At 43.7% G+C, this 27,025-nt stretch overlaps 1 protein-coding gene across 1 annotated transcript in view; it reads left to right on the forward strand.

Annotated features, from left to right (window-relative positions):
* The window catches only part of LOC306939125 (uncharacterized protein), a gene marked incomplete at its 5' end in the record, with an annotated part of 161,250 nt that overhangs the window by 93,038 nt on the left and 41,187 nt on the right, over positions 1-27,025 (forward strand). The window contains 10 exons of the mRNA XM_079523625.1: positions 1,806-1,898; positions 3,284-3,356; positions 8,611-8,764; positions 9,694-9,757; positions 10,501-10,613; positions 16,991-17,215; positions 19,286-19,440; positions 21,016-21,227; positions 25,484-25,688; positions 26,881-26,977. Coding sequence (XP_079379751.1) covers positions 1,806-1,898; positions 3,284-3,356; positions 8,611-8,764; positions 9,694-9,757; positions 10,501-10,613; positions 16,991-17,215; positions 19,286-19,440; positions 21,016-21,227; positions 25,484-25,688; positions 26,881-26,977 — 1,391 coding nt within the window. The remainder of the gene's footprint in view (positions 1-1,805; positions 1,899-3,283; positions 3,357-8,610; positions 8,765-9,693; positions 9,758-10,500; positions 10,614-16,990; positions 17,216-19,285; positions 19,441-21,015; positions 21,228-25,483; positions 25,689-26,880; positions 26,978-27,025) is intronic.

Consider the following 27,025-nt stretch of genomic DNA (forward strand, 5'->3'; position numbering starts at 1 on the left):
TTCTTGGGACAGAGGTAAAACACCTGCACTTGAATTCCTGGCATGAAGGTATAGAACACCTGGATTTGATACCTGGCATGAAGGTAACGAACACAGCTGGCCGTGTTCGCGGGTTCTCTTTTGCTGCAATATCAACTCCTACTGGTTAGTCAGTGAAACTCGTCGCTGTCAGCTGCAGTGGATGGTGACCGCATGTGTATCAGAGGGGGCCATGTGGTTGTCTAGATTCGCAGTGACACATGGGGAATTGACGACCACTAAATTGGGAGAAAATAGAAAGAATTCAAATAATCCATTTAACTCCCCCCTTTCATCGTCATCCATCCGTGACCATTTCCTCCCACCTGTCCCTGCACCTTGGCAGAAACATCATGTAAAAGAAGCAACGCAAAACAAACATCTACAAGTCTCCCAGTCTGCCCCCTCCCCCCCCCCCCCCCCTCTTTTAGAATCTCTCGTCATCCAACTCTTAAGCCTAATACTTCAGACCAAAGATTTGTGACGACTCAAAACCGTTTCAAGCCTGATTTATACTTTGTCGTACAACAGTGTCGCCGTGCACCATAAATAGCCAACCTAGCTTTTTATATTGGCTGTTTTCGGCGGTTGACATGGTCATGCGACAGAGCATAAATTAAACATTGGTCTGAATTATCCCTTAAGCCTCAATCATTCTTAGCTGTGAGTCAGAGTTCTCACTTTCGGGTCAAGCTGAGAAGCCCCCCCCCTCTCCCCACACACACACACACACACACACACACACACACACACACACACACTCTACACACACACTCTACACACACACTCTCACAAAATAATAATAATAACCCTAACTTTGAAAATGTAATTGAATCTTTAAATTGTCTTTCGCTTTGACATTTGTAATAACGATCCTGGTGCACATGCAGGATGAGGTTCCTGGAAAAGGTTGATATTTTAATGGAAAGATGTTGACCTTCATCAGCCCTGAAGCTTGGTCCGAAAGTAACAACACTTCTTCACACCTCGCCTCCCGTTATTGTTCATGCATTTCATTTGTATGATTCCAAAATCCAACAGTTTGTTATCTAGGAACGGGAAAAGAGTATATATGTACATGGCATGAAAGTACATGTATGATGATTCAGAACTGAAATTGCTTGAGCATCTAAAGGAAGGCTTTTCTTGGTGCTGGTCAAACTGTTCCTGCACCTGGTCAGAAAAGCCAGACGTCTTGAGTCGCAGCCCTCTTGTGACACTGCCTGGCATTTTTGAGGACGCATCCGTCTTCATGTTTAACCACTTTAACCCTGGCATCTCCGATAATAAGATAAATATAGCAGATTTATAATCTTCTAGATCGCTGGTTCCCAAACAGTGCATCGGGACCCATTTGTGGGTCGCCAAATTTCCCTTTTGTTCTCTGTATTTTGTTTTTTTTAATTATTATCATTTCAAAGGTTTTCAAAAAACCTTTCCAAAAAAGCTAATTTTTCTAAAAACCATTTCAATGTCGAATCGAAGAAATTCCATAAATTACAAAACAAATGTAGTGAAAGTAGTGAAAATAGCCGATCTACAAGCTCACAAAACGGCGTGAAGTGACGTGTTGTGATCTTCTATATCTGTTATTTTTGCTAGTTTGGGTCCCGGGTGGGGGAATCAAATTTCTCTTTTGGGTCACGGGCTAACCACTGTTCTAGATCAGCTAATAGATTTTAGCTCATCGTATGAGGATATAGGGCTTGAGTGGTTAAAACATGGCATTGAACCTTGCTGGATGCAGGATGCGGGTGCGATAAACATGTGGTTTTCTCTTTGTGTAGAACGGGACGTCTCCCCTGGGCATTGCTAAACGGCTTGGCTACATCTCTGTAATCGACGTGTTGAAACTGGTCACAGAGGAGTCTGTGTCTGCTGTGAGTAACATATGGAGCTTCACACATGATCGTCAGATTCGTCACATCTTCACGCAAAGGCGGCATGCAACCTTGACTCTTAGCACCCCATCCGCACTGCCAGCGATGCGAGCGAGCAAGTGAACAAGGAAATCTCCTTAAAACTAGAAAAGCAGTTCCTGCAGAAACTGCGTGGGCTCGCCGAAAACCTGCAATGTGCAGTAGAAAATGTATTAAAGCTGAAGAAAAAGTTGCCAGGTAGCGGCAGAGGTTTGAATGTGCTGCAAACACCGATAGCACCTCTGTGTGAACTAGAAAGATCTGACCCTTCCTCGTGCAAAAGATTTTACAAAATACATTTTGTAAAAAGGAAAATACAAGCATAAATAACTGCGTAAATCTGAACATGTTGAAGTTTGAACTAGATTTCTAGCACAATTATGTGGAAGTAGTTAAATGGCCAAAAAAGTGGCTATAGAGAACTAGTGTGTGCTCACTGGAGAGAGCCCACAATCATTGTTTTTCAATGGGACTGTCCTGACATACCTCGAGCGACAACGCACTGTGCAGCGACGTCGTCCACCCCTCATATAGAGTCTATTTGAACGAGGTTTCGCTGCCCCAAACACTTTTATTGGTTGAGATCTACACGCTACTATTTATTGTTTTTTTAATTGGTTCAGGCTACGTCGCAACGCAATGGCCGACGTTCCATATCAGCACATTATCGCCGTCGGAATGCTGTCGCTCGCTTGCTCCTTGCCTGTGCAGATGAGGTGTAACAGTCTGACTGGTATTTTCAAACGATGGGATTCTGCTACAAGACATTTATCACGTTTCAGTGTCTCATGTAGAGCCCGGCCGATTAATCGCTCGACAGAATTTATCTTCTGATATTGGACGATCACAGATATATCGGTATAAAACTTTTATTTATGTTTTTATTTTTTATTATTTTAACACAGTTAAACACCTACCGGTATATATATATATATATTATATATATATATATATATATTATACATGCTTTCATTTCATATTATGTGTCACAACTGTTAGGAATCAATGCAAAAACATGTTTTATACGTATATAAAAATATATCAGCCGATAGATCTCTCTTTCGGAATTTCTTGTTTTCTAATATCGGCAAAAAAACCGGTATCAGTCTGGCTCTACTCTCATGCTTGTGGACAAAACAGAAATCACGTTTGTCATTTTCACCCTCCCTCTGTCCTCTTGTGTCTATTTCTCTCCTCTCTGTCGCTGTCTATCCGTCTCTCTCTCTCTCCGTCTCTGTCTCTGTCTCTCTCTCTGTCTCTCTCTCTGTCTGTCTCTGTCTGTCTGTCTCTCTTTCTGTCTCTGTCTGTCTGTGTCTCTCTGTCTCTGTCTGTCTCTCTCTCCACAGATAACAACAGAGAAGCATCGGATGAGTTTCCCTGAGACAGTGGATGAGGTTTTGGATGTTTCGGAGGATGAGGGTAGGCTGGCAAAATTTGGCTGCAGATCAAACACTTTTTATTCCACAGTTAATTCCAACCCCGCCGTTCGATTTGTCTGACAGCAGTGGTGGAAAGTAACTAAGTGTGTTTAGTACTAAAATACTGTACTTCAACCCATACATTTCAGATATTTTAAAATAGTCGAAAGCATGTGAGCATCTACATGCTCACATTGTGTCGCAATATTTTTAGACATTGTATACATTCTGCATAATGAGTACTTTCTACTTGTTTTGGTACATTTTGATACCAATAGTTTTTTTTTTTCTTTTTTACTTTTACTTAAAGGAGCATTCATTGATTTGGGTGATTTGGAAAACCACCCAGTCCGCCCAGGTAACAAAATGTGCACATGCACGCTCTACAGTGGGGGGAAGTGCAACAGGCCAACAGCATGTGCACCAAGGCCCGCCCCCACTCGATCATGATTGGAGGAAGGCCCCTCTCATCCTGAAGGTTTTGCCACCCGTCACCAAAACTGAAACTAGGGTTTTTTGACCCCAGGGGCTCACTGGGGACAGGGAGGATTTCCTTATATGGTCAGCACACTCTATAGTAGGGAGGATTATCCAGAAAAAAAGAAAAAATAAGTGATATTTGAATTAAGTCAAATCACTGAATATACCTTTAAGTCCATTTTGAATTCCAGATTTTTACTTGTAACAGAGTATTTCTTCATCTCATACTTACTTTTACTACAATATTTGAGTAGTTTTTCCACCACTGACTGTACCACAGTTAAATCCAACCTTGCTGTTTCATGAGTTGACTGAGAGGCATTCGCCATTATTCCCTCAGTAGCACAAGCACACACAGAGCACTAAAACGGATTGACCAGCCAGCACCAAAAATATCCCAAATGGGCTGAATAAAATGGTATATCCCACTTAAAAAAACGATGACCTGAATGCTCTAGAAAGGAACTATGGAACTATTCTTCTTTGTGGAATCAACTTTCATAAAAAGTTTGTGTCATCATCCAATCATAAATCTTGATAATGAAACAGTGGTATATTATATTCACAATAATACACTGAGGTTTGTGCAGGACCATGATATTGGTGCAGGTGTGCTGTGCTTATAGACACACCTGTAACAACATTTAATGGTATAATAGCACAAACCTACACCCTACAGTATGTACACCAAAAACTCTCCGCCAAAAACAACTGATCTACAAGTGCACAATGGGTCACATTGCAAAGATTGTAGATTGGCTATTTTTTGCCAACACATTCACACCGGAAGAGTTTTGTATTACTGTATATTGCTTAAATCTATTTCATTTCCAAGGCATTTTCAACTATGACTCTATGTCATGGTGAAAGATTGTGCCATTCAACACGTGACCATAGCACCAAGAGTTCAATTATTAATATAGATGGTTTCAGGCTATAAGCAAGCAATAACACAGCTGCCCTGAACAGTCCAGCCTTTGTGAACATTCGGTTATTAACTGTAGAAATGAAATTAAACTATCTGGCGAGCAGCTAACCTGCATACAAATGTCCATAAGATTTTTTTTTTAATCCATTCTTACCAGTTGTGGTACTTTTCCTTGATCCTGTAGCCAAATTCCAATACCCCAAATCTCTGCTATCGGTCACTCACACTCGATCGCTCCAGCATGGCGGTGTTACGGAGACATTGTTGACCTGCCGAAACATGTGACCATCTTGTCACTGGACTTCACATAACCTACATGGAGGTCTTTAAATATGTGGCTAAAATACCGCTAGGTTAAACTCTGCTAATAAACAAACCACAATTATTTACGTTCGGACACTGACTGATGTCTACACGATTATCACATATTTCAGCAGGTCACCAATTTCACCGTAACACCACCATGCTGGAGTGAGCGAGTGGCCGACATTTTGGGTGTTGGAATTCAACAGTCGAGCGGATGTTCTCAAGGCTTTCCACACATGTCTCCTAGCAACGACAGACTGTTGAAACCGTCTATATGACTGTACATAATGACCTGTTTCCATCTGCTTCGTAGGGGTTGCCCAGCTAACGTTAGGTATAGGACTGTGTCTGTATACTACACCTGTGTGTTTTGTCGGTTGTCCGGTGGCTCGTCGTCAACTCTGTGCCTCGCATTGCAATTGCACATTTCTCATTTTCTCGATCTGCGTGTTGCTGATTGTTTTGTTTTTTTCCAGTTCGTACTGATTCCCATTAGTCTTTTACAGTATTGAAATACTAATATTCTCTCTCTCTCTCTCTCTCTCTCTCTCTCTCTTACATTCTCCTCTCTCTATCTCTCTTTTTCACTGTTTTCATCTGTCTCTGTCTTTTCTCCTTCTCCTTCACTCTCTCTTTCTCTCTCTAGTTTTAGGGTTACTCTCTCTTTTTTTGCTCTCTCTTCTAGGGTTAGGGGTACACTAGGGTTATAGTTATTCTCTCTCTCTCTCTCTCTCTCTGGTTAAAGTTCTATAGCTCTTTCCCCTCTCCCTCTCTTTTCTTCATGTCTACCCCTATACACTCTCTCTCTCTCTCTCTCTCTCTCTCTCTCTCTCTCTCTCTCTCTCTCTCTCTCTCTATCTCACTCTCTCTCTCTTCCTCCCCACTCTGTTACTCACTCTGTCGAAGCTTAATGTGAAAACACCATCAGTCAGTCATTCATTGTCATGTGACCGTGACATTTTCCTTTTACCAGTGTTCAGTGTCTACATCTGTCCTCCGACAAGACTACCCAATTTCACCATTAGAGGAAAATCAGATACATAAAAGATAAACAAAAGTGTTGCTTCTGCTGCTGTTTCTCCTCCTGAACACGAGAGCTCTAGGTTAATTGATCCATAACTTAATTACACTCGGGCAGGCTGGGCCCATAAACTGCTCAGCAAACAGCATGGCCGCAACGGCTGTTTACACATGGAGGTGTGTCTCTTGTAGCATAATTAGAAAAACAAATACAATCGTCTAAGTGTTTTTGTTTTTGTTTTTTTTTACACGATTTTTCTAGCTCTGTTTTTTCACCCGGTGCCAATTGCCTAAGCTGTAATCCTGGGCGCTACTCTCCCTCTGTCAACCTGGGGAGAGTCCTGAACTGAGCTCATGCTTCCTTCAGTGCATGAGGAGTGAGCAGGCTGCTTCTTATCACCTGACAGGGGGGAGTTTCCCCTGACATTTTTAGTGTTGGTTTGTTATTGGTTTCCATTGTTGAATTATTTTTTCATCTGTTCTGAATAGTACACCAGTGCCACGATTATCATCATCATCATCATCATCATCATCATCATCATCATCATCATCATCATCATCATCATCATCATCATCATCATCAGTTTTTTGACAATATCCCTCCCTAAATAACCAAGTTATTCTCTCCTAAACAGAAACAGCCATTACTCCACGTGGTTTCATCATCTCTAATGGGCATGCTCAGTAACATGCTGTTAGCAGCAGGCGCCTTGAAGTTTGCCGTCCACGCAATGTGTCAACATTCACCGTCTTACTTAGCTCTGGTCCGAGAAGGAGTTCTCCTTCTCGTTAGAAGGAGTTCTCCGTAACGCTATGGACCTGAGCTGCGTCTTACCTAGCTTTTTCACTCCATCGGCCTCCATTGGCTCTACTTGTTGTTCGGTTTGACTCCATGACTTTTCTGGGATCACGAAAAGGGACGGGAAGGAAGATGCTGTGATGAATAAGACGATTAATCCTGTGCGCGCCACTCATTACACTGCAGAAAGTTTCCATCTGAAAATCATTGGCTGATATAGGAGTAATCATTTTGTTTCAAGCTTATTCTCCAAACACGGAGACGCCACCAGTTAAAGAATGTTATAGACAGCTGGTTCCCAAACACTGGGTCGGGATTCATTTGTGGGTAACAGACATTTTTATGCATACCTTTATCTTTTATTTCCTACATTTTATTGTTGATTATTGCCCGTCGCAGTCGGCCACCGGCCTACTTGGGAACGATGCAACTTGGAAACCTAATGATATATGTTGTCATAGCACCCGTTTTAACTGTCAGCCGGTTTCCCACATGGAGATCTGTGTATGTACCTGTGTGTGTGAAGACTGCAAACTAAAAAGTGTACTTGGCAATCAATTCGGCCTACTGGCAGAACCTAATTGGCTGAGGCAGAGGCTGGAAATTGCACAGGTGAAAGGAGTTGGCCTTATTAGGCCCACTGGCCTGACCAGAGCCTTTTGTGGTGGTTCTGGAGAACCGTGGGTCCGACCGACTCGATACCTGGCACTGCACTCCCTGTGGGGGTGTGGAACGCGTGTGTCGAATGTGAAGTCGGTGGGTCAAACGGTTCTCGAGTTACGTGCATTACAACCGTACACACGTACTGTACGCACGCACACACATACGCACGTACGCAGAGACGTGGCACATTATATAGTAGATTTCTGGACATTTTCGAAAAACATTTTCATGAAAGTAATTTCATGAATACAATAAATCTTAAACATTTGTTTTCTAACTGATGGAATTTCTTAGAAGTAGTGAAAATAGCCGATCTGCAAGCTTGCAACGTGGCACGAAGCGACACATTGTGAGCTTGTAGATCTGCAAACATCTCATTTCTCTTTTGGGTCTTGAGCTAAAAGGTTTGTGAACCACTGCTCTAGAGCAGGGGTTCTCAACCCGTGGGTCGCGACCCCTCGGGGGGTCGCCAAATTATTTTAGGGGGTCCCCAAATTATATTAAAAAAAAAAAAACGATTTTTCAAAAATAGCAGACCTACAAGCTCGTAGCGCGCCACTCGGTGGCGCGCTATGAGCTTGTAGATCTGCTATTTTCCAATAGCTAAATTATAACATAATGCTTAAAACACCAAAAGGGGTTCCCGCCCAAAATGGGTTAAGGTTATTGTAGCAGTCAATTTATATTGGGGGTCGGGAGGGGGCGGGGCGGGGGTCCCGAGACATTGCCAAAGCATTTCCGGGGGTCCCCGGCCAAAAACGTTGAGAACCCCTGCTCTAGAGTATAGACGATTCCTGAAGTAATTCTTAAGCCTGATTCATACTTTGTTGTTCGATGGTGCCGTTCACCGAAAATACAGTACAACAATACTGTATAAATTGTCATTCTTGGGGCAAATCTAGAATGCCCTGGATGGAAAAAATATGATTCCTTTTAAGTCAACTTTGAAGGCAGACTAAGTTAAGATTGATACTTTCTGCAGTGTATTCTCTTGCTGTGTTCTTGTTGTTTTTGTCTGTGATTTGTTCTCTGTCTACTCTGTCCTCCCTCGGTCTTCAGCCGTCTTACATGAGTGTGTGTTGCTTGCAGGAGACGAGCTGCTGGGGATGGACGGAGCTCGCTACTTGAAACTCGACGACCTCAAGGACCAGGACGATGACTTCCTGTCACCTAAGAAGACCCTCCGAGAGTTTGAGAGTGGCCTGGGCACCACGTGAGTTCGCCACGCACTGTGCAGCTATTTTTGGAATGATCTAAAGGAACTAGTAATTGAAGTTTTCCAATAATTGTAGTGGGAGTAAAAATAAAACTAGAATATTTGCCCCTGAGATGTAGTGGAGTCGAAGTATAAATTATCAAAAAGTGGATGAATTACTCAAGTAAAGTGATGTGCTCCGTGACCTGACCGCCCAGCGCACACACAAAAACTGCACATATCCGAACGCAACCATAGTGATTAGTGATCACTGGACAACCCCAACTTCTGAGTAGGGTCGGTCAGTGCGGGCATTCAGCACACCCGGGGCGCAGCACACCAGATTTTGTAACGACAACGCACTGAGTGCAGTAGTGCAGGGGTTCTCAACGTTTTTGGCCGGGGACCCCCGGAAATGCTTTGGCAATGTCTCGGGACCCCCGCCCCGCCCCCTCCCGACCCCCAATATAAATTGACTGCTACAATAACCTTAAACCATTTTGGGCGGGAACCCCTTTTGGTGTTTTAAGCATTGTTATAATTTAGCTATTGAAAAATAGCAGATCTACAAGCTCATAGCGCGCCACCGAGTGGCGCGCTACGAGCTTGTAGGTCTGCTATTTTAGAAAAATCGTGAAAATAAAATTTAAAAAAAAATCTTTTTTTATTTATTTTTTTTAAATACATTTGGGGACCCCCTAAAATTATTTGGCGACCCCCCGAGGGGTCGCGACCCACGGGTTGAGAACCCCTGCAGTAGTGCACTGAATAAAAGAACGACGAGGGCACACCAGTGTGCTCAGTGCGAATTTTCCGAACGCACCCCACGAGATAGCATGAGATATGACACGATAAGGTACTTCAACAATAATCAAAGTGGAAGCGCATCTCAGTGGTCTTACATGTTTGACCCTAATAGCTCTATTCTCATTCCATGTGTGCCTTAGGCCCTACTCTCCTGCCATTCCCAGAATTCCTTGTGTTTCTCCAGAGACAGTTCTACTGGATCAGGTATGCGTAGCTGCTGTTATGCATATCACCGTATGAACATGCGGTGTTATGGTCAGAGGATGTATTGCGTTTTGTAAGCCTGGGTACCCTTTGTGCTTGAATGAATATCTGAATATTAAGTTTGTTCCATTTCTTGTCTGGAATGCTTCACACACACATACAGTACATGACATTTTTTACTTTTCCTGTCATATTCTTCTGAATATAGTCTTTTTATTGTTTCTTTCTTTTTTTCTCTATCCCTCTGTCTTTCTCTCCACCTCTCTATTTCCATCTCTCCTTTCTCTCCCCTTTCTCTTTCACTCTTCCTCTGTTTCTCTTACTCTGCTTCCCTCTTTCTCTCAACATAATGTCAAACAATAATTTCATAATTAGTGTTAATTAAACACAGTTGAATTGCTAATACTGTACAGTATTAACAATGTATATTATCAGCTGAGTTAGAATGTATTATTTATAATTATTTTCCCCAGATGTGTATTCTGTGCTTTGTGTATAAATTCAATATGCTACAGTCAGTCAGCAATCATCTGATTTCTCATTAATTATTAATATACTGTAGTGTATAGTGTATATTCTTTCTATTCCATTTCTGGAATATCTTTGATTGTGTTTTTGTGCGATCATAACCAACCAAACTCAAATTGCTTCCTGTGTATGTACATGTTTGCGTGCATGCGTGGCATATAGCATGTGTGAACGTACTCGGCCAAATACTAAAGTGATTGTGGATCTGTCTTCAGCACACTCCGACCCCCTTAGGAAAGGACTATGACGAGGACTCCCTGATCCCCAGCAGTCCTGCTACGGAGACGTCAGACAACGTCAGCCCAGTGGCCAGTCCCATTCACACCGGGTAAAGAATCTTTAGTTTTTGATTTAACTGACTTACTTTATTACTTTGATTTTTAGCTTTGCAATGCTGTGTAATGTTAGCCTGGTTAATAAACCAGACCGAATCAGCCGTTGGCAAAAAGAAATTGCCTACCAGCGGATTACGGTCTGGCGAGGCTCAGTAGCACGCCTCTTTCCTACAACCGAGAACAGGTCGGACCAATCGGGACACTGTATGCAATATGGGCGGGCTTTGGTACAGTGACGTTCAATGCTTGAGACTTTTGACTGACAGTAGCTCTGACCAATTGCGTCAAAGAGAAAATGTTTGAACCCGCCCCCCGGGAAATGAAATCCAAGTGGAGCCAGCCCAGACTAATATACCACGACAGTGTTGTGTGATATTAGTCTGGTTTATTAGCCAGGCTAGTGTAATGTCTATTCTGCATAGTACAATCCCTGAGCGTTAATGTTACTCTGAGAGTGCACAAATGTAACCAAATGTAACCCGGAACACTGGTTACATTTGTACACTCTGTGCGTTTTAACAGCGAGCGACAGTCTGGCGTATTGTCCGGAAGTGCATTATTTGTCTTTGGAATCCGGTAACTACTGGCTATCAGTGGCGTGCACAGATAGACACTAGGGGGTGCTAGAGCACCCCCTAGTGTCCCTAGTGTCCCTAGTGTCCCTAGTGCCCTTTTGGCAATGTGCCCTTTTGAAAAAAAAAAAAAAAGAAAAACTTTTTTTTCCTTTTTTTTTTTTTGATTTTTCAAAAATAGCAGACCTACAAGCTCGTAGCGCGCCACTCGGTGGCGCGCTATGAGCTTGTAGATCTGCTATTTTTCAATAGCTAAAGCATAACATAATGCTAACACCAAAAGGGGTTCCCGCCCAAAATAGATTAAGGCAACCGGACGGTTCCACGCGCTGCACAAGGTGCCCTTTTTTTAACTTGAGCACCTGCCCCTCTAAATGTCTGTGCACGCCACTGCTGGCTATAGCAGGCGAAGAGGCGATAGTCGAAAAGTGGGCGGAGGAACGTCGTTCAAAAATAAGAAAATGTTCTTTGTATGTATCTTGTATGTATCTTTAGGACGACATCGTCTGGCGATAGCCAATCAAATTCATGTGATGCTTTATTTACCCTCCTCTATGTGGAACGGTGATACGTTTACATTACGTCATACAGTATGGTAATGACAGCAGGAATACTCACTAGGAGATTTTTATCGCCCAGAGTCGCCGCTGTTCGCCCCTCTGTTAAAACGTAGGGTCACAGTTACAGTATCCTACTTGTTGTGGATAAGTTAACGCTGATTATTTCACGGCTTGGTCAATTCTGATTGGTCAATCAATTGTTACATTTTGGGTCATGATAAGTAGCTGTGTAATAAGCAGGATAATGAATGGTGCGCGCAGCGCCCGCCCGGTCTTTGTTGAGAAATAAAACACTTCAGGGTGATAAGGATCAGGGTTTATTTTTCAACAATGCTCACCATTCATTATCGTCTGTGGATTGTACTGTGTACTACTGTGTTGTCTGCAACTTCTGTATTTTGTCTTGAATGCTGGTCAGGGTTCTCTTGAGAATATTTAATTTTTTGACATATAATATTCAGCATTGGCTTGAGAAACCGCAACTGCAACTTCTTCCCTAACTAGTATATTTTGCCTGTTTTCCGTGCTTTTTAATGTTTAATGTTATTTGCTACGCTGTAATGTGTTGCTTTTATTCTCTTGTTTTTTTTGTTGCTGTTTTTATATGTTGTTGTAACTTCTTGTGCTGCTGTTACGTTGACGAGTAAAATAATGTATCTCAGCGGGATTTGTAGTATAAATAAAGGTCTAATAAAATCCAGTTCTGTGGCAGTGGGCAAGGACGTTGGGTTTAGTATAAATCATGAAGGAGAACACTTTGACCCAGAGGCACGGCTGTAGCTGGACTCTGGGCTTTGTTTAAAAGGCTTTCCCTCCTAATGAATCACACAGGAGCTCTTTTTATTAACAGCAGGTTACAGGTCATTAGTTATGCGAATGTGACTGATAACGGTTGCACTCTTGCAGTGGCGTGCACAGACATTTAGAGGGGCAGGTGCTCAAGTTAAAAAAGGGCACCTTGTGCAGCGCGTGGAACCGGCCGGTTGCCTTAATCCATTTTGGGCGGGAACCCCTTTTGGTGTTAGCATTATGTTATGCTTTAGCTATTGAAAAATAGCAGATCTACAAGCTCATAGCGCGCCACCGAGTGGCGCGCTATGAACTTGTAGGTCTGCTATTTTTTTTTTCCTTTTTTTTTTCAAAAGGGCACATTGCCAAAAGGGCAGGGGGTGCTCTAGCACCCCCTAGTGTCTATCTGTGCACGCCACTGCACTCTTGCACACTTTATGAAGCCCGCCCGGGGTTTATTTTGTCCCTCATTCATACAGGTACCCTCATTCATACAGGTACCCCATAGCGCGTCACCGAGTGGCGTGCTACGAGCTTGTAGGTCTGCTATTTTTGAAAAATAGTGAAAATAAAATTTAAAAAAAAAATCTTTTTTTTTGTTTGTTTTTTTAAAATAATTTGGGGACCCCCTAAAATAATTTGGCGACCCCCCCGAGGGGTCGCGACCCACGGGTTGAGAACCCCTGGTTTATTGGACATTCAGAAAGAGTTTTCTGTTTTCCTGGCACCACTGCGACAGGCCAGCCACCTCCTCCAGGTCCCCTCGTTGTCGTTTGAGACTGTGTCCTCAGCAATCTTTACAATGGCGTTTGAGCCGTGTCTGGCCGTGCACAGGCACGTAACCCTGGGGGGCTCCAGTATTTAGGGGGAGGGTGGTAGAGGTGTGACTGCTCACCTGGCCACTTGATATCTGGCAGTTAAGAACATAGATCTATATAAGAAAGGCTAGATGGCTCGCCTGTGCTGCTGGCCAATGGAGAGTGACGTTGCTAAGTTTACTGTATATGTACTTTTTAAATAACCATAATTTGCTCAATTTTCAACCGATTCTCTGACATTTTGGTTTGTTATAAACATCAGATGATACTGCATACTTGGACTTTCATGTAAAAAAGACTTTTAGGTAGATAAGCATCCTGACTCAAGCCACGTTGATAATGTTTGTAATAAACCAACCCGTTTGTAAATCCTTCAGGATTTCAGCGAGTTAGTTAGTATTTTTGTTTGAGCTGATCACCAGCTACCATAGAACGTACCAGAAAAGTGCACTGTAGCCACAGGTGAACGACACCGGAGACTCCGCCTTGCACCATCTAGCCTTTATGTCTATGGTTAAGAAGTCCAGGACTCTCCGCACTGTACTGGTACTGTCCCAGGAGGAGTCAGGAGAGCCAGCCAGCTTGCTAGCCAGTCTTGTGGGGACTACGGTGTAATAAACAACAGCCTAACATAGCCCCACCATCCACTCTTTGTTGTTGTCAAGGTGGGAGATGGTGGCGTATAGAATCTGGGAGCTGGCGTCGTCGATGGATCTGTTCGGATGGTAGGCAAATTGCGATGGGCCCCGCGGTGCTGCGGGGAGAGCGGAGACGATGTGATCCTATATACTAGCCTCTCACAAAGCACTTCATGACCGCCGAGGTCAGCGGGGAGGCATTGTTGGGTACAGGGACAATGATGGTGACCTCTTGAAGCATGTCTGGGGACCACGGACTGGGCCTGGGAGAGGTTGAATGTGGTGGTGAACAGTGTTGATTTTGACAGTTTTAGTCATAGTCTTTTGAATACAATTCTGTTTTTCTATTAGTCTAGTTTTAGTGACTAAATCTACAGTTCATTTAGTCGACTACATTTCTTTTTAAAAAGAAAAAAAAAATATATATATATTTATTTTTTGGGGGGCCCCCCTAGTCGGGGGCCCCCGGGCTTCAGCCCACCCTAGCCCAACGGTAAATCCGCCTCTGGTTGGGGTGGCTGGTGATTTTCTTACCACTGCGGTGTGACATCGACGTTGTAGTTTTCGGAGGTCTGCACCTTATCACTTAAAACTAGTATGAATAGGCCTTTAGTCCCTCCGTAACATTTTAGTATAGTTTTTATTTGTTGACGAAATCGTCAGTGTATTTGGTCTTAGTTTTAGTCATCATAGCTTGGTTTTTATTTCGTTTTTGTCAGTGAAAAAAGGTAGTCGACGAACATTTCTCGTCATAGATAGACTGTGAAATCAACACTGGTGGATACAGTGCGCCAGCAGGCCAGCGTGGGTCGTGAATGACGACCCGCCCGGAGCTTCCGCCCTGGCCTGGGCAAGGCTGCTTTCCTGGCGTTCCCCGTTCACCCTTTTCAACGCACTCCCCGCGTCCTGTTCAGAGAAGACGAGCGTGTTCTCGGCGGCGAGGGGAGGAGCGCCCTCCCTTCCGTCATTGTCCGTATAGTTGAGCCCTGCCAGCTGCCAGGCTAGCGCTAGCATATTAGCCTCGAACCTTACTGTATGTAGAAGCCATTCAGATCGTTCGCCAGTGTAGCATTGGCACTCTTGATCCACTGGGTGCTTGCCCCTAACTGTGCCATTTACTATATGAGATGTTTATAATGCATTATAAACATACTTCTGATGCATTCTAATTTGCTTACTGTATAATTAATAGTTAAGAACAAATGCATGTCGTAATTCTTTAAAATAAATCATAGCACACAAAGCATTTTATAATGACTTATTAGGTAAGTTTTATAATACTTAATTATTGCTGGGAAGTAACAGACATTTTCTTTCATAGTGGCAAGGATTGTAATTATCATAATACATAATAATAATCTACAATGTATTATAATCACTGTTATAATTCATTATAGTGGGATTATAAGTAACTTTAAGTGGTCGTTGGTTGCTTTAAGCAAAGTAATGACATTCCTGAAAATGTTAATGCAATTCTTTTCACTATTTAACTTATCACCGTTTATAGTGACTCAGAATCACACTGTAGTGCATTATAACAGTTGATAGCCTACATTGTAATGTAGTCTATCATTCTAATGTATTATATCTATGACACAAATAATACACGATCCTGGCCAAAAGGAAATGTCTGAGTAAGTACTAGAGCGGTGCACATTGGGCACTGGCCTACTTGGAACGATGCAAGTTGGAAATGGATGCCCCACCCAGTTATTATGTCTGTGTCCCTTTTATGCCCATATATGGAGTTCTTTGTCAGGCATGCCAAAATATTGAGTCTATGCAGATGTCAGAACAATCATTGTTATGTCAGAAAAGGCCAGCTCCATATATGGAGATATAGGGGTGATCAGGTCCAGGATTTTGTGCTGTTCTGGACAACCGGCTATATCCGACGGACTCAACACCGGGCACTGCACTCCCTGTGGTGGTGTGAAACGTGTGTGTCGAATTTGAAGTTGTTGGGGCGAACTGTTCTCGAGTTACGTGGATTACAGACGTACGTACACACGTACGTACGTACGTACACACTGAGACTTTTATTTTTAGATATTTATAGATACATTCTGATACTTGACCCTACTTGACCCTACTTTAAGTCATTACAAACGGCTTTATGATGTGTTATGAGTGCTTATAATATAACTGTAATTAATTATATAGTGCTTGTAACTATATAACGATATGGGAGGGGGCTTAGTAATGGCGATTGAGGTCTGTTTGGCTCCACTTGTCGCGCAATGCATGCTGGGTAATGTCCTGCTAACCTATCCATTCTAATGCCTACCAGCTGGTGATGGATATAAGGCTGTATGCTTGAGACCACTTTGTTAAGAACAGATTTGTAAATTGATGATGCACTGTACTGGAGTTAACGGTTGACTATTGTACTGCATTGTTTTAGGACTGACATACCAGTCCAACCCCATCAGCAAAACAATCCACATACATTTTCCGCAAGTCCTGAAAAAGGAAACATATGTATACTGTATTTACCCACAAAATTGATCTGTTCCATTTGTTTTGTTCGTGTGAGCATCATTTCAGCTTCAACCAACAGTACTTAAGACTGGAACCCTGACTGTCAACTTAATAGCAGCAGTTGAATATGTGTCATCATATGACACAAAGACTCGCCTTTGTGTCTCCTACCGGAAACACAGCAGGTCATCAAATTATTGACTTATCCAGGAATGCACCAGAAACGAAAAGAAATCTTCATGAAGTCAAAGTTTCATGGGTTGGGTAATTGATAGAAAATAAGTCATTTTTTGGGTGAACTACTCTTCTAAGCCCTATTTTATAACTTGTAGATGATATTTCTTGCAATTTTGGAAAATGTAGCCATTTTGGAAAAGTTTGAATAGTGTGATAGTTTTGGTCGGGGGATTTTATTTAGAAACTGAACGGCGGGTTTAACGTGGTCAAGATTGTACTTCCTAATACATCATATTGAACCTCATTCTACCGTTTGTGTGTTTTGGGACTCTCAGCTTCCTGGTGAGTTTCATGGTGGACGCCCGGGGAGGCTCCATGCGAGGCAGCCGACATCACGGCCTGCGTGTCATCATCCCTCCGCGGACCTGTGCAGCGCCCACGCGCATCACCTGCCGGCTGGTCAAGCCCCAGAAACTGACCACCCCCCCTCCGCTGGTGGAGGGGGAGGGGCTGGCCAGCCGCATCATCTCGTTGGGTCCGTCCAGTATGCAGTTCCTCGGGTGAGCCTTTTATAGTTTGAGAAAGAAACATGTATGAAACGTATCGTTGCTGTCTTGTGAATAATAAAGTCTACATTTCTTGACAAGCAATGTCATACTCATTATAATTAATTTGAAATTACTGTGCCAGGAAAACACTATGGATGGAAAGGTACATCATGTACCTACCGGTATTTTGCACAACTGTTTATGTAAAACAATATGAATGGCTTTTAAAGTGGTTTTCCTCACATGAAAGAACATATCAGATGTCGTCATCTGTAGCCTAGTCATCTGTGTGCACAGCAGAGAGGAGGGATAGGTTTGAATTATTTATTTCCAATGATATTTTGATACTTTGATAATAGAATATCAAGTTTTACTCCAGTTTGGTTCTCTATGACAGGGGTTCTCAACCCGTGGGTAAAATGTTATTTTCACGATTTTTCAAAAATAGCAGACCTACAAGCTCGTAGCGCGCCACTCGGTGGCGCGCTATGAGCTTGTAGATCTGCTATTTTTCAATAGCTAAATTATAACAATGCTTAAAACACCAAAAGGGGTTCCCGCCCAAAATGGTTTAAGGTTATTGTAGCAGTCAATTTATATTGGGGGTCGGGAGGGGGCGGGGCGGGGGTCCCGAGACATTGCCAAAGCATTTCCGGGGGTCCCCGGCCAAAAACGTTGAGAACCCCTGCTCTATGAAATGGCATTTTTGAGGGGCACTAGCCCCTCCGTCTGCCTTTTGAAATTACATCATACTTCCAAGTCTATCGAGTTTTAACACATTGACTCCCATGGGAATCCATCATAATCATCGTTTCCCTGCTGTGTTTTTCACTAACCTTTGAAGAAGCACCTGTCCATTATCGTCGTTCCGTTTCACGAAAATCCACCTTAAAATGGTGCGTGGTTTGTTATAGTGTTCGAAAATCATCCACCGCTCAGACAACAACAACCAGCGAGGAACAGGGAAGCACGGGCGGAGCCAATGTGCCCCATAGACTAACATTGCACCTCAGTTTCTTGTAAATTGATTTCAATTAGTTAGAATGAATCCATACAGGATAAAATAAACGCTTACACAATTTTAAGTAAGAAAATGGAAATTAAATCGCACGTGTGAAGTGAGGGGCACCTCACTCCTTTGGTATTTATATTGTACCACATGACGTCACACAATGTTTACTGTTGTAAACAAACATTATAAGTCCATAGACTTTGGCTGCCTTTTTTGTTAAAAAAGTGCTCTAAACAAACACTTTGTTTGTTTAGACAAACAATCACTTTCCTTGCGGAACACGCTAAACCCGTCATTTTTCCCATTGTCTTTCCCTGCGGAACATGCTAAACCCGACTTTGGTTTTATATGTTTAATTCGCCGTTTTTTGATAACTTCTAAGACTTACGTGGATTCCCTCGGACAGAGTGACGAGGATGACACATTCGGATGACGTAACCGGAAATCGAAAACCTAAAACTGGCTAGGGCTTCTGAGAAACTGAGGAGCAATGTTAGTCTATGACTCATGGGTTCCATTTTCCCCGACATTGCTGCCCAGTGCTAGTGCGGCAGTGCCCCTCAAAAATTGTTATTTTTTTTTAAATAATTTTTATCCCACGATTTTGTAACCCATTTTTCACCCCTGTGTCAATTATCTAATGTGATCCTGGGCTCTACACACCCTCTGCCAACCTAGTCCCCATATATGGGGGACATGGGGAGAGCAACGGACTTGAACTCATGCTTCCTTCATGCCTGAGTGTCCAAGTTGCTCCTTTACATCTGACAGGGGGGAGTTTCCCTGGTTGGACGTACCGTAGCGCGTGGATGGAACACGTTATTCCAACCAGTTCCTTTACCCTCCATCAGGCGCCCCGACTGGCCAGGGGGAGGCAGTTTAGAGACCAGGATTACTGCATGTTTTTTGTGAGGGTACCTACCCTAGGGGACATGGGGAGAACATGCAAACTCCACACAGAAAGGCCCCAAAAACAATTGTCCAGAAGTGACTCAAGTGATCCATCCATCCATCCATCCATCCATCCATCCATCCATCCATGTCATGTTATCTGATTGCACCTTCCACAGCCCAGTGATTGTGGAAATCCCCCATTTCGCTGCCCTGGGCCGAGGGGACCGTGAGCTGGTTGTGCTCCGCAGTGAGAACGGCTCTGTGTGGAAGGAGCACCGCAACCGCTACGGTGACGAAGTGCTGGAGACCATTCTGAACGGCATGGATGAAGGTCAGTGTTGTGGAGAGGGATAGGGTTCAGAATCAGTTTTATTGTCACATCACAGTTTTACAAATAAAAATCACACCCGTGTGAACTGAGTGGTGCAACTACACATTTATTGTTATAGTTACTGTGACGTCACATACTAACCATAGCAACCATGCTCGTTTTTTTGGTTGCTAACCATAGCAACCATGCTCGTTTTTTTGGTACGAACAAACACGGGTACACGGGTACAAAGCCAGTTGTTGGAGTGGTTTGCACCGCTCAAAAAATCACACCTGTGTGAGGTGAGGGGCGCTCTAATCATCGTACATCATCATACATCATCATCAAGAACCTTATTGGCCAAGGGTTCCCACCGGCATACTGTACATATGCCGATTGTCTCAGACACATATGACGTACATTCTCCATCCATTGTCAGTGGCATTTAATGTTTGTGTTCAGACAGAATCCACACTATAGCTGTTTATAGGAGGGGCTAGCACCCCTCACAAAGTGGGTGAAATTTGTTGTGTTAAGGAGATCAAGGCAGGAAAGAAGAAAGTTTGAGCGCTTTTTCCACAAAAAAGTACAAGTAAAGTGTTTCAGATAATTATTTGAAGCTTGTTTCACAAAGGCACACTCGTTGGGTCTCTCTTAGCTTATTCAACAACAGAACACTCGTTGGGTTTCTCTTATCTTATTACATATTCGTCTAATCGCATTTTTTTGAGAATGAGATAAACACAATTAATTTTGTCATAATCATCATAATCGTGTCCATGTTGAAAAGTGTTCATACATAAAAAAGCAGAAATGGCAGATCTACAAGTTTACGACGCGTTGTAAACTTGTAAGCTATTTCCGCTATTTTTGTAAGAATAAAATGTATTCAAATGTAATTTCTTGGTATATTTCGGTTATTTGTATCTGGCCTGTGCACTTTTTTATTACGAAGCCTAAAAGGCAAACAGAAATGTAATTTCCATTCATATTGAATGTTCCACTGTCCAACACCGAAAACACAATTAAATCGTTAATCGTAATTATTTGAGTGACAATCAATCGTCAACTTAATCGTGACAGCCTTAAAGATAGATAGAACTGTTGGGGGGCCGGGATATTGTCCTCTAATGACAGCTTCTATTTAGTATTGCATGTGCACACCTTTCCCTTGACACACACACACACACACACACACACACACACACACACACACACACACACACACACACACACACACACACACACACACACACACACAGAGGGAGGGAGATAGCGATGGGGATATTAATAGACAGAAACACTGAGAGAAAGAAGGAGAGAGAGAGAGACAGAAAGACGTCAACTGACTTAGAGAAAATCAGTGCAAAACGCTGATGTGGTCTGGATTCTGTAAAGTCCATACCGTGCATGGCTGCTTGAGCAATAGTTGGATTTCTTTCATTAACGTTGACTTCTTTCCCAGCTTGGATTTGTATACTTTAGTATCCCTGTATGCGTGAACATGCGTGACGTAACCAATAAACGGACTGGGATTCTGTCCTCTTTCTCTTCCTCTCTGCCTCGTTCTCTCCCTCGTGGCCTCCGTCCGTACAGACCTGGAGAGTCAGGAGGAGCTGGAGAAGAAGAGGATCCGGCGCATCATCTCCACCGACTTCCCCCTCTACTTCGCCGTGGTGTCCCGCGTGCAGCAGGAGAGCGACCTGATTGGCCCGGAGGGCGGCAGGCTGTCCACCAAGCTGGTGCCCCACGTGGAGGCCATCTTCCCCGAGACGGCGGTCACCAAGAGAGTACGGCTGGGACTTCAGGTGAGGAGGAGGAGGATGCTGCATGGGAGAGAGAAGGGTGGCAGTTGCCATCCACCATATACCATCCACCATATAGCACTGTGAGTCACATCTTTATGGGTCTCTTACGTTTTTGTTTCCTATATTTTGTTTTTAATTATTATTATTTCAAAAACATTTTCAAATAACAAAATATTACAAAAAAAACGGTGGATTGTGCAGTCCGGGTAGGGAATGAGGCATTACCCCAGGTGAAGGAGTTCAAGTATCTCGGGGTCTTGTTCACGTGTGAGGAGAAGGAGATCAGCCGGAGAATCGGAGCGGCAGGGTCGGTATTGCAGTCGCTGTACCGCACTGTTGTGACGAAAAGAGAGTTGAGCCAGAAGGCAAAGCTCTCTGTCTACCGAGCAATCTTTGTTCCTACTCTCACCTGTGGTCATGAAGTGTGGGTCATGACCGAAAGAATAAGGTCGTGAATACAAGCGGCCGAAATTAGTTTTCTTTGACGGGTGGCTGGCATCTGCCTTAAGCCAAATTCCAATACCCAAAATCTCGGCCACTCGCTCACTCACACTCGTTCACTCCAGCATGGTGGTGTTACAGTGACCTGCTGAAACATCGTGTAGAGTCTGTAGACAATAGACATCACATAATGTCAGTGTCTGAATGTAAATCATTGCAGTTTGTTCATTAGCAGAGTTAAACCTAACGGTATTCAGGCCTCATTTTTAAAGACCTCCATGTAAGTTGTATGAAGTCCACAAGATGGTAACATATTTCGGCAGCCAATTCCTCACCAATTTCACCATAATGTATCATGCTGGAGTGACCGAGTGTGAGTGAGTGAGTGGCCAAGATTTTGGGTATTGGAATTTGGCTTTAGAGATAGGGTGAGAAGTTCAGTCACACGAGAGAGACTCAGAGTAGAGTCGCTGCTTCTTCGCCTGGAAAGGAGCCAGCTTAGGTGGTTCGGGCATTTGGTTAGGATGCCTCTCGGGCGTCTCCCTAGAGAGGTCCTCGAGGCACGTCCCACTGGGAGGAGACCCCGGGGCAGACCAAGGCGCTGTCGGAGGAAACACATTGACTGACTGGCCTTGGAACGTCTCGGGATCCCCCAGGAGGAAGTCACTAATGTTGCTCTGGAGAGGGATGTCTGGAACATTCTGGTGGAGCTGTTGCCCCCGCGACCCGACTACGGATAAGCGAGTGAAGATGGATGGATGGATGGATGGATGAAAAAACAAAATGATTTCAATGATTCAGTAATTTCATGAAGAAATGAAAGAAATTCCATATAGAAAAGAAATGTTTAAGAAGTACTGAAATATCTGATCTACAAGCTTGCAACACGGTGCGAAGCAACGTCCAGTGTGGCTATACAGCTGCTGTAAACAATGAAGTTTGACGAGTTCAGTGGCCTTTATGGAGAAGGGAAAGAATGAGGGAGAATTCTGAATCAGTTGAGGAAGGAGAGAGAGATGAAGGTCACATCGTGACAAATTGATTCAGCGAGTCCACATTGTGGAGGTTCATTTCTTGCATTGCAAGAGATTTTTTTTGGTGCATAATTGGAAACAGCAGTTTTTCACTGGAGACAGATTAGATGTTTAGTTAGTTTAACAGCTGACTGTTTTCCTCTGTCCATGAACCTGTGCCAAAAGAAATACCTCAATTCTGTGTTCCCCATTTCAATCATGCCGTGTTCACATAGCCAGTGTTTCTGCACACACAAGTCACATTATAATGCCTGTAGATTGGCTATGAGATTCACCACATGCAGTTGGTTGCATGTGTGATTATGGTTGTGTTATGATTTACTGTGCTCTAATCTAAAGTGTGTGTGGTGGTACAACCACTCCTATAGACAGCTATGTGTGTCCCTGGGTCTGTCCCACCCTGGCTGGTTGGCTGGCTGTGTCCGAGCACGAAAGCTGGCTGGCTGTGTCCGAGCACGAAAATAGCTTTTAGTTGGTTTTCACAACCAAGTGTCACTGTTGCGCAGCCTCACACACACACACACACACACACACACACACACACACACACACACACACACACACACACACACACACACACACACACACACACACACACACACACACACACACACACATTAACTGTATATATGATTATTTGGGGTGTTATAGTACAGTACAGTATAGAGGGACCCCCTGGGGACCCCCACACGGTAACTGTAATTTCTCATCTATTTCGGACGCGGGGCGGCACGCCGGAACTGGGCCGCCCCCCTGGGCGCGTTCCTGGGGGTCTGGATGTTCCGGGGACCCCCCAGGGACCCCCCCGGGGACCCCCACACAGTAACTCTGTCATTTCTCGACTGTTTCGGACGCGGGGTGGCTCGCCGGAACCGGACTGGAACTTCCGGGGACTCCCCGGGGACCCCCACAAGGAGTTGCACCACTCACTTCACACGCGTGTGATTTTAATATACATTCTCTGTTTTCTATCCAGTCTCCCTGTATTCCTAGATCTGCCTACAAGCCTTCTCTATTACATAGACTTATTGTCTCCACCAGGCCGAAGGCATGGGGATAGAGTATGTTTTGCACTCCGTCCGTGTGTGTGTGTGTGTGTGTGTGTGCGTCCGTCCGTCCGTCCGTCCTTCCTTCCTTCCGTCCGTCTGTTACCAGCTAATCTCCGGCACCGTTGGCCCGATCCATGCCAAACTTTGCACACACACTCTCTGGATGCCAACGACGAACCTCTGCCCCAAATATTCCTCAACAGCCTGTTATAGCGCCACCATGAGGCCGATTTAGGCAAAACACATTTCTGTAGATTACTCGTACACATTTTATCCATACATCACACAATTCGGTATACACTATCTCCATAGTCATGTGATCAACACGGATCTGCACCATTTCCCATCTTCCTTCCTGATTGGCTAAGATTCGCTTCCAAAGCTCACATGATTGGTCCGTTTCGAACAAAATGCCACAAATCACAAACACAGTGTGCAATTTCCGTGAAATTATACACGCACATTTCCACTAGGCCGAGGACGACATGCCACTATTTATTTCCCAAATCAGCCTCACGGTGGCGCTATAACAGGCCAATTCCTGTTTTACCTATAACTGCATTGATCTGTGTACAACTTTGTATGCGCACTCCCTAGAGGCCATGGAAAAACATTTTCCCTGCATCCCTCCACATCTGCCGGTTATAGCGCCACCATGAGGCCGATTTCTTCAAAACACATTGTTTATATTAGTCGCACAGATTTCATCCAAATCTCATGCAAATCGGTATACATGATCTCTGTAGTCATGTGATCAAGACGAGTCTGTTTGATTTCTCAGATTCTACACTGATTGGCTAAGATTGCCTTCCAAAGTCTTCAGGAGTGGCCCGTTTTGTACAAAATGCTGCACATGTCCTGCTCATCCAGAATTCTATCCTCAGAGATGCTATGAGTGATCTGGCTCTGCATTTCCTCAACAAAATGAAGAAAGTTGTTGCAAAAAACAAACAAACATGTTTATATCACTCCTAAACATTTTGCCAAACATCACACATACTCCTATCCTCCTGGTGGAGACCTGTGCCCAGAAGGGCACTTTTTCTAGTAATAGTATTGTGCTCGTGTGCAAGAGGTGGCCTTAAGTATCACAGGCCCGTTTCGCTCCAGCTATCCGTGTGGGCACAGTGTGCATTTGACTTCTCGTGCGAGTCGATCCCACATTCCAAAACCTCCGCAAGTGAGACTTTGACTTTGCTTGCCAAATATGGTGGTGCAGCATGCAGAAACAGAAGACTGAAACAGTGAGACGTGTTGTGTGACGATGTATTCCCCCTCTACAGATTTATGTTTATTCATGTTGTTTATTCCAGGGGTTCTCAACGTTTTTGGCCGGGGACCCCCGGAAATGCTTTGGCAATGTCTCGGGACCCCCGCCCCGCCCCCTCCCGACCCCCAATATAAATTGACTGCTACAATAACCTTAAACCATTTTGGGCGGGAACACCTTTTGGTGTTTTAAGCATTGTTATAATTTAGCTATTGAAAAATAGCAGATCTACAAGCTCATAGCGCGCCACCGAGTGGCGCGCTATGAGCTTGTAGGTCTGCTATTTTTGAAAAATCGTGAAAATAAAATTTTAAAAAAAAATCTTTTTTTTTAATTTATTTTTTTTAAATAATTTGGGGACCCCCTAAAATAATTTGGCGACCCCCCGAGGGGTCGCGACCCACGGGTTGAGAACCCCTGGTTTATTCATGTCGTTTAACTCTCTACTCTCCCACCTCACAGGCTCAGCCGATCCCCGATGAAATGTTAACTCGACAACTGGGCAACCAGGCGACCTTCAGCCCGGTGGTCACCGTGGAGCCGCGCCGGCGCAAGTTCCACCGTCCGATTGGGCTGCGCATCCCACTGCCGCCGTCCTGGCGGGAGAGCACTCGCGACGCCGGGGAGGGAGACACCACTAGCCTGCGCCTCCTCTGCAGTGTGATCGGTGCGGTCCCGCTCTGAATTTAAGGGGTTTCGATTTTTTTGAAAACTTTTGATATGATTAACTTAATGTACTTTTACTCAAGTGCATTTTGAATTCGGGACTTTTACTTGTAACGGAGTGTTTCTACATTGCAGTATTGATACTTTGAGTACTCTTTCCAGCACTGGTCTACTGGTGTGGTACCAGCTGATCATCAGCCTGTTGTAGTGAAGTGAATGGCGGGTATCAGGCAGACATTAAAGTCTAATCAGCGCATGTGCACATTACATTGTCAAGATAAAGTCTATTTATTTATTTTTTACCCAAAAGTGGACAGAGTCTCAAGGAGCTTTGAGGCTTTGGATTAGTTTAAGTACAGACTAATCCAACAAACGGCAGGCGAGAAACAAGTCAGAGACGAGACAGAATTCTGACTTGTGGAGAACAGGCACAATACAGGCCTATATGTACTGTAATTGGTTTAAATACTCAACAGTTCTATACATTGAAACTATACAAAGCCTCTGGTCAACAAATGGACCTGGCATCTGTTTACATAACATGCATCTAAATTACATTACAATTTAGGCACTCAGGGCTTAAACTTCTCAGTCCTGGGGACGGATTTCAGTCCTGAGGATTTCATAGCGGTCATTTTATGAGATCAGTGCAGATTCGCAAAAAATCTTTTTCAGTCTTGGGATTTTTTTTTTTGCTTTAAACCTTGGGCACTTAATCCAGTGTGAAAAACAACACAAGATAATGAAATAGTCAACCACAATCATAAGTAAACTAAGAACATATCATCTGTCAGTAACAGTTATGTCTACATAACACTATCTAGCCTTTGCATAAGCCTGCAAGGTCATTACAAATAGTCTAAAGTCTACACTTTTAGTCAAGAGTGTCTCAGTCACCAAAACAAAGCTAAGTTACACAGTATCACTTTTATTGCGTAAACATGGAGTTAACTCAATGGTCGCCAAGGACTTATTTAACTTCTTTTTCATGATGTCCTGGAGCGCCAAGGACGTGTTTTTCGTGTTTTATAACATGGTAAAAAAAAGATATATATATAAAAAATATATATATATCTAAAATGAAAAAAGATATATATGGTGGCGGTCTGGGACTTTTGGCGCCCCCTGGTGGCGGTGAATGAGTACTAACTTGATTACTGTAACACTAACACAATGTGGTTGGTGTTGTGCAGGTGGTACAGCGGCAGCCCAGTGGGAAGACATCACTGGGACCACCAAGCTCATGTACACCAACAACTGTGCCAACTTCACCACCAATGTCTCTGCAAGGTGAGGAACCTGAGTCACACCAACTTGACTCTACACAAATGCTCTTAA

Source organism: Electrona antarctica, assembly GCF_951216825.1.
Source record: "Electrona antarctica genome assembly, chromosome: 16".
NCBI lineage: Eukaryota > Metazoa > Chordata > Actinopteri > Myctophiformes > Myctophidae > Electrona > Electrona antarctica.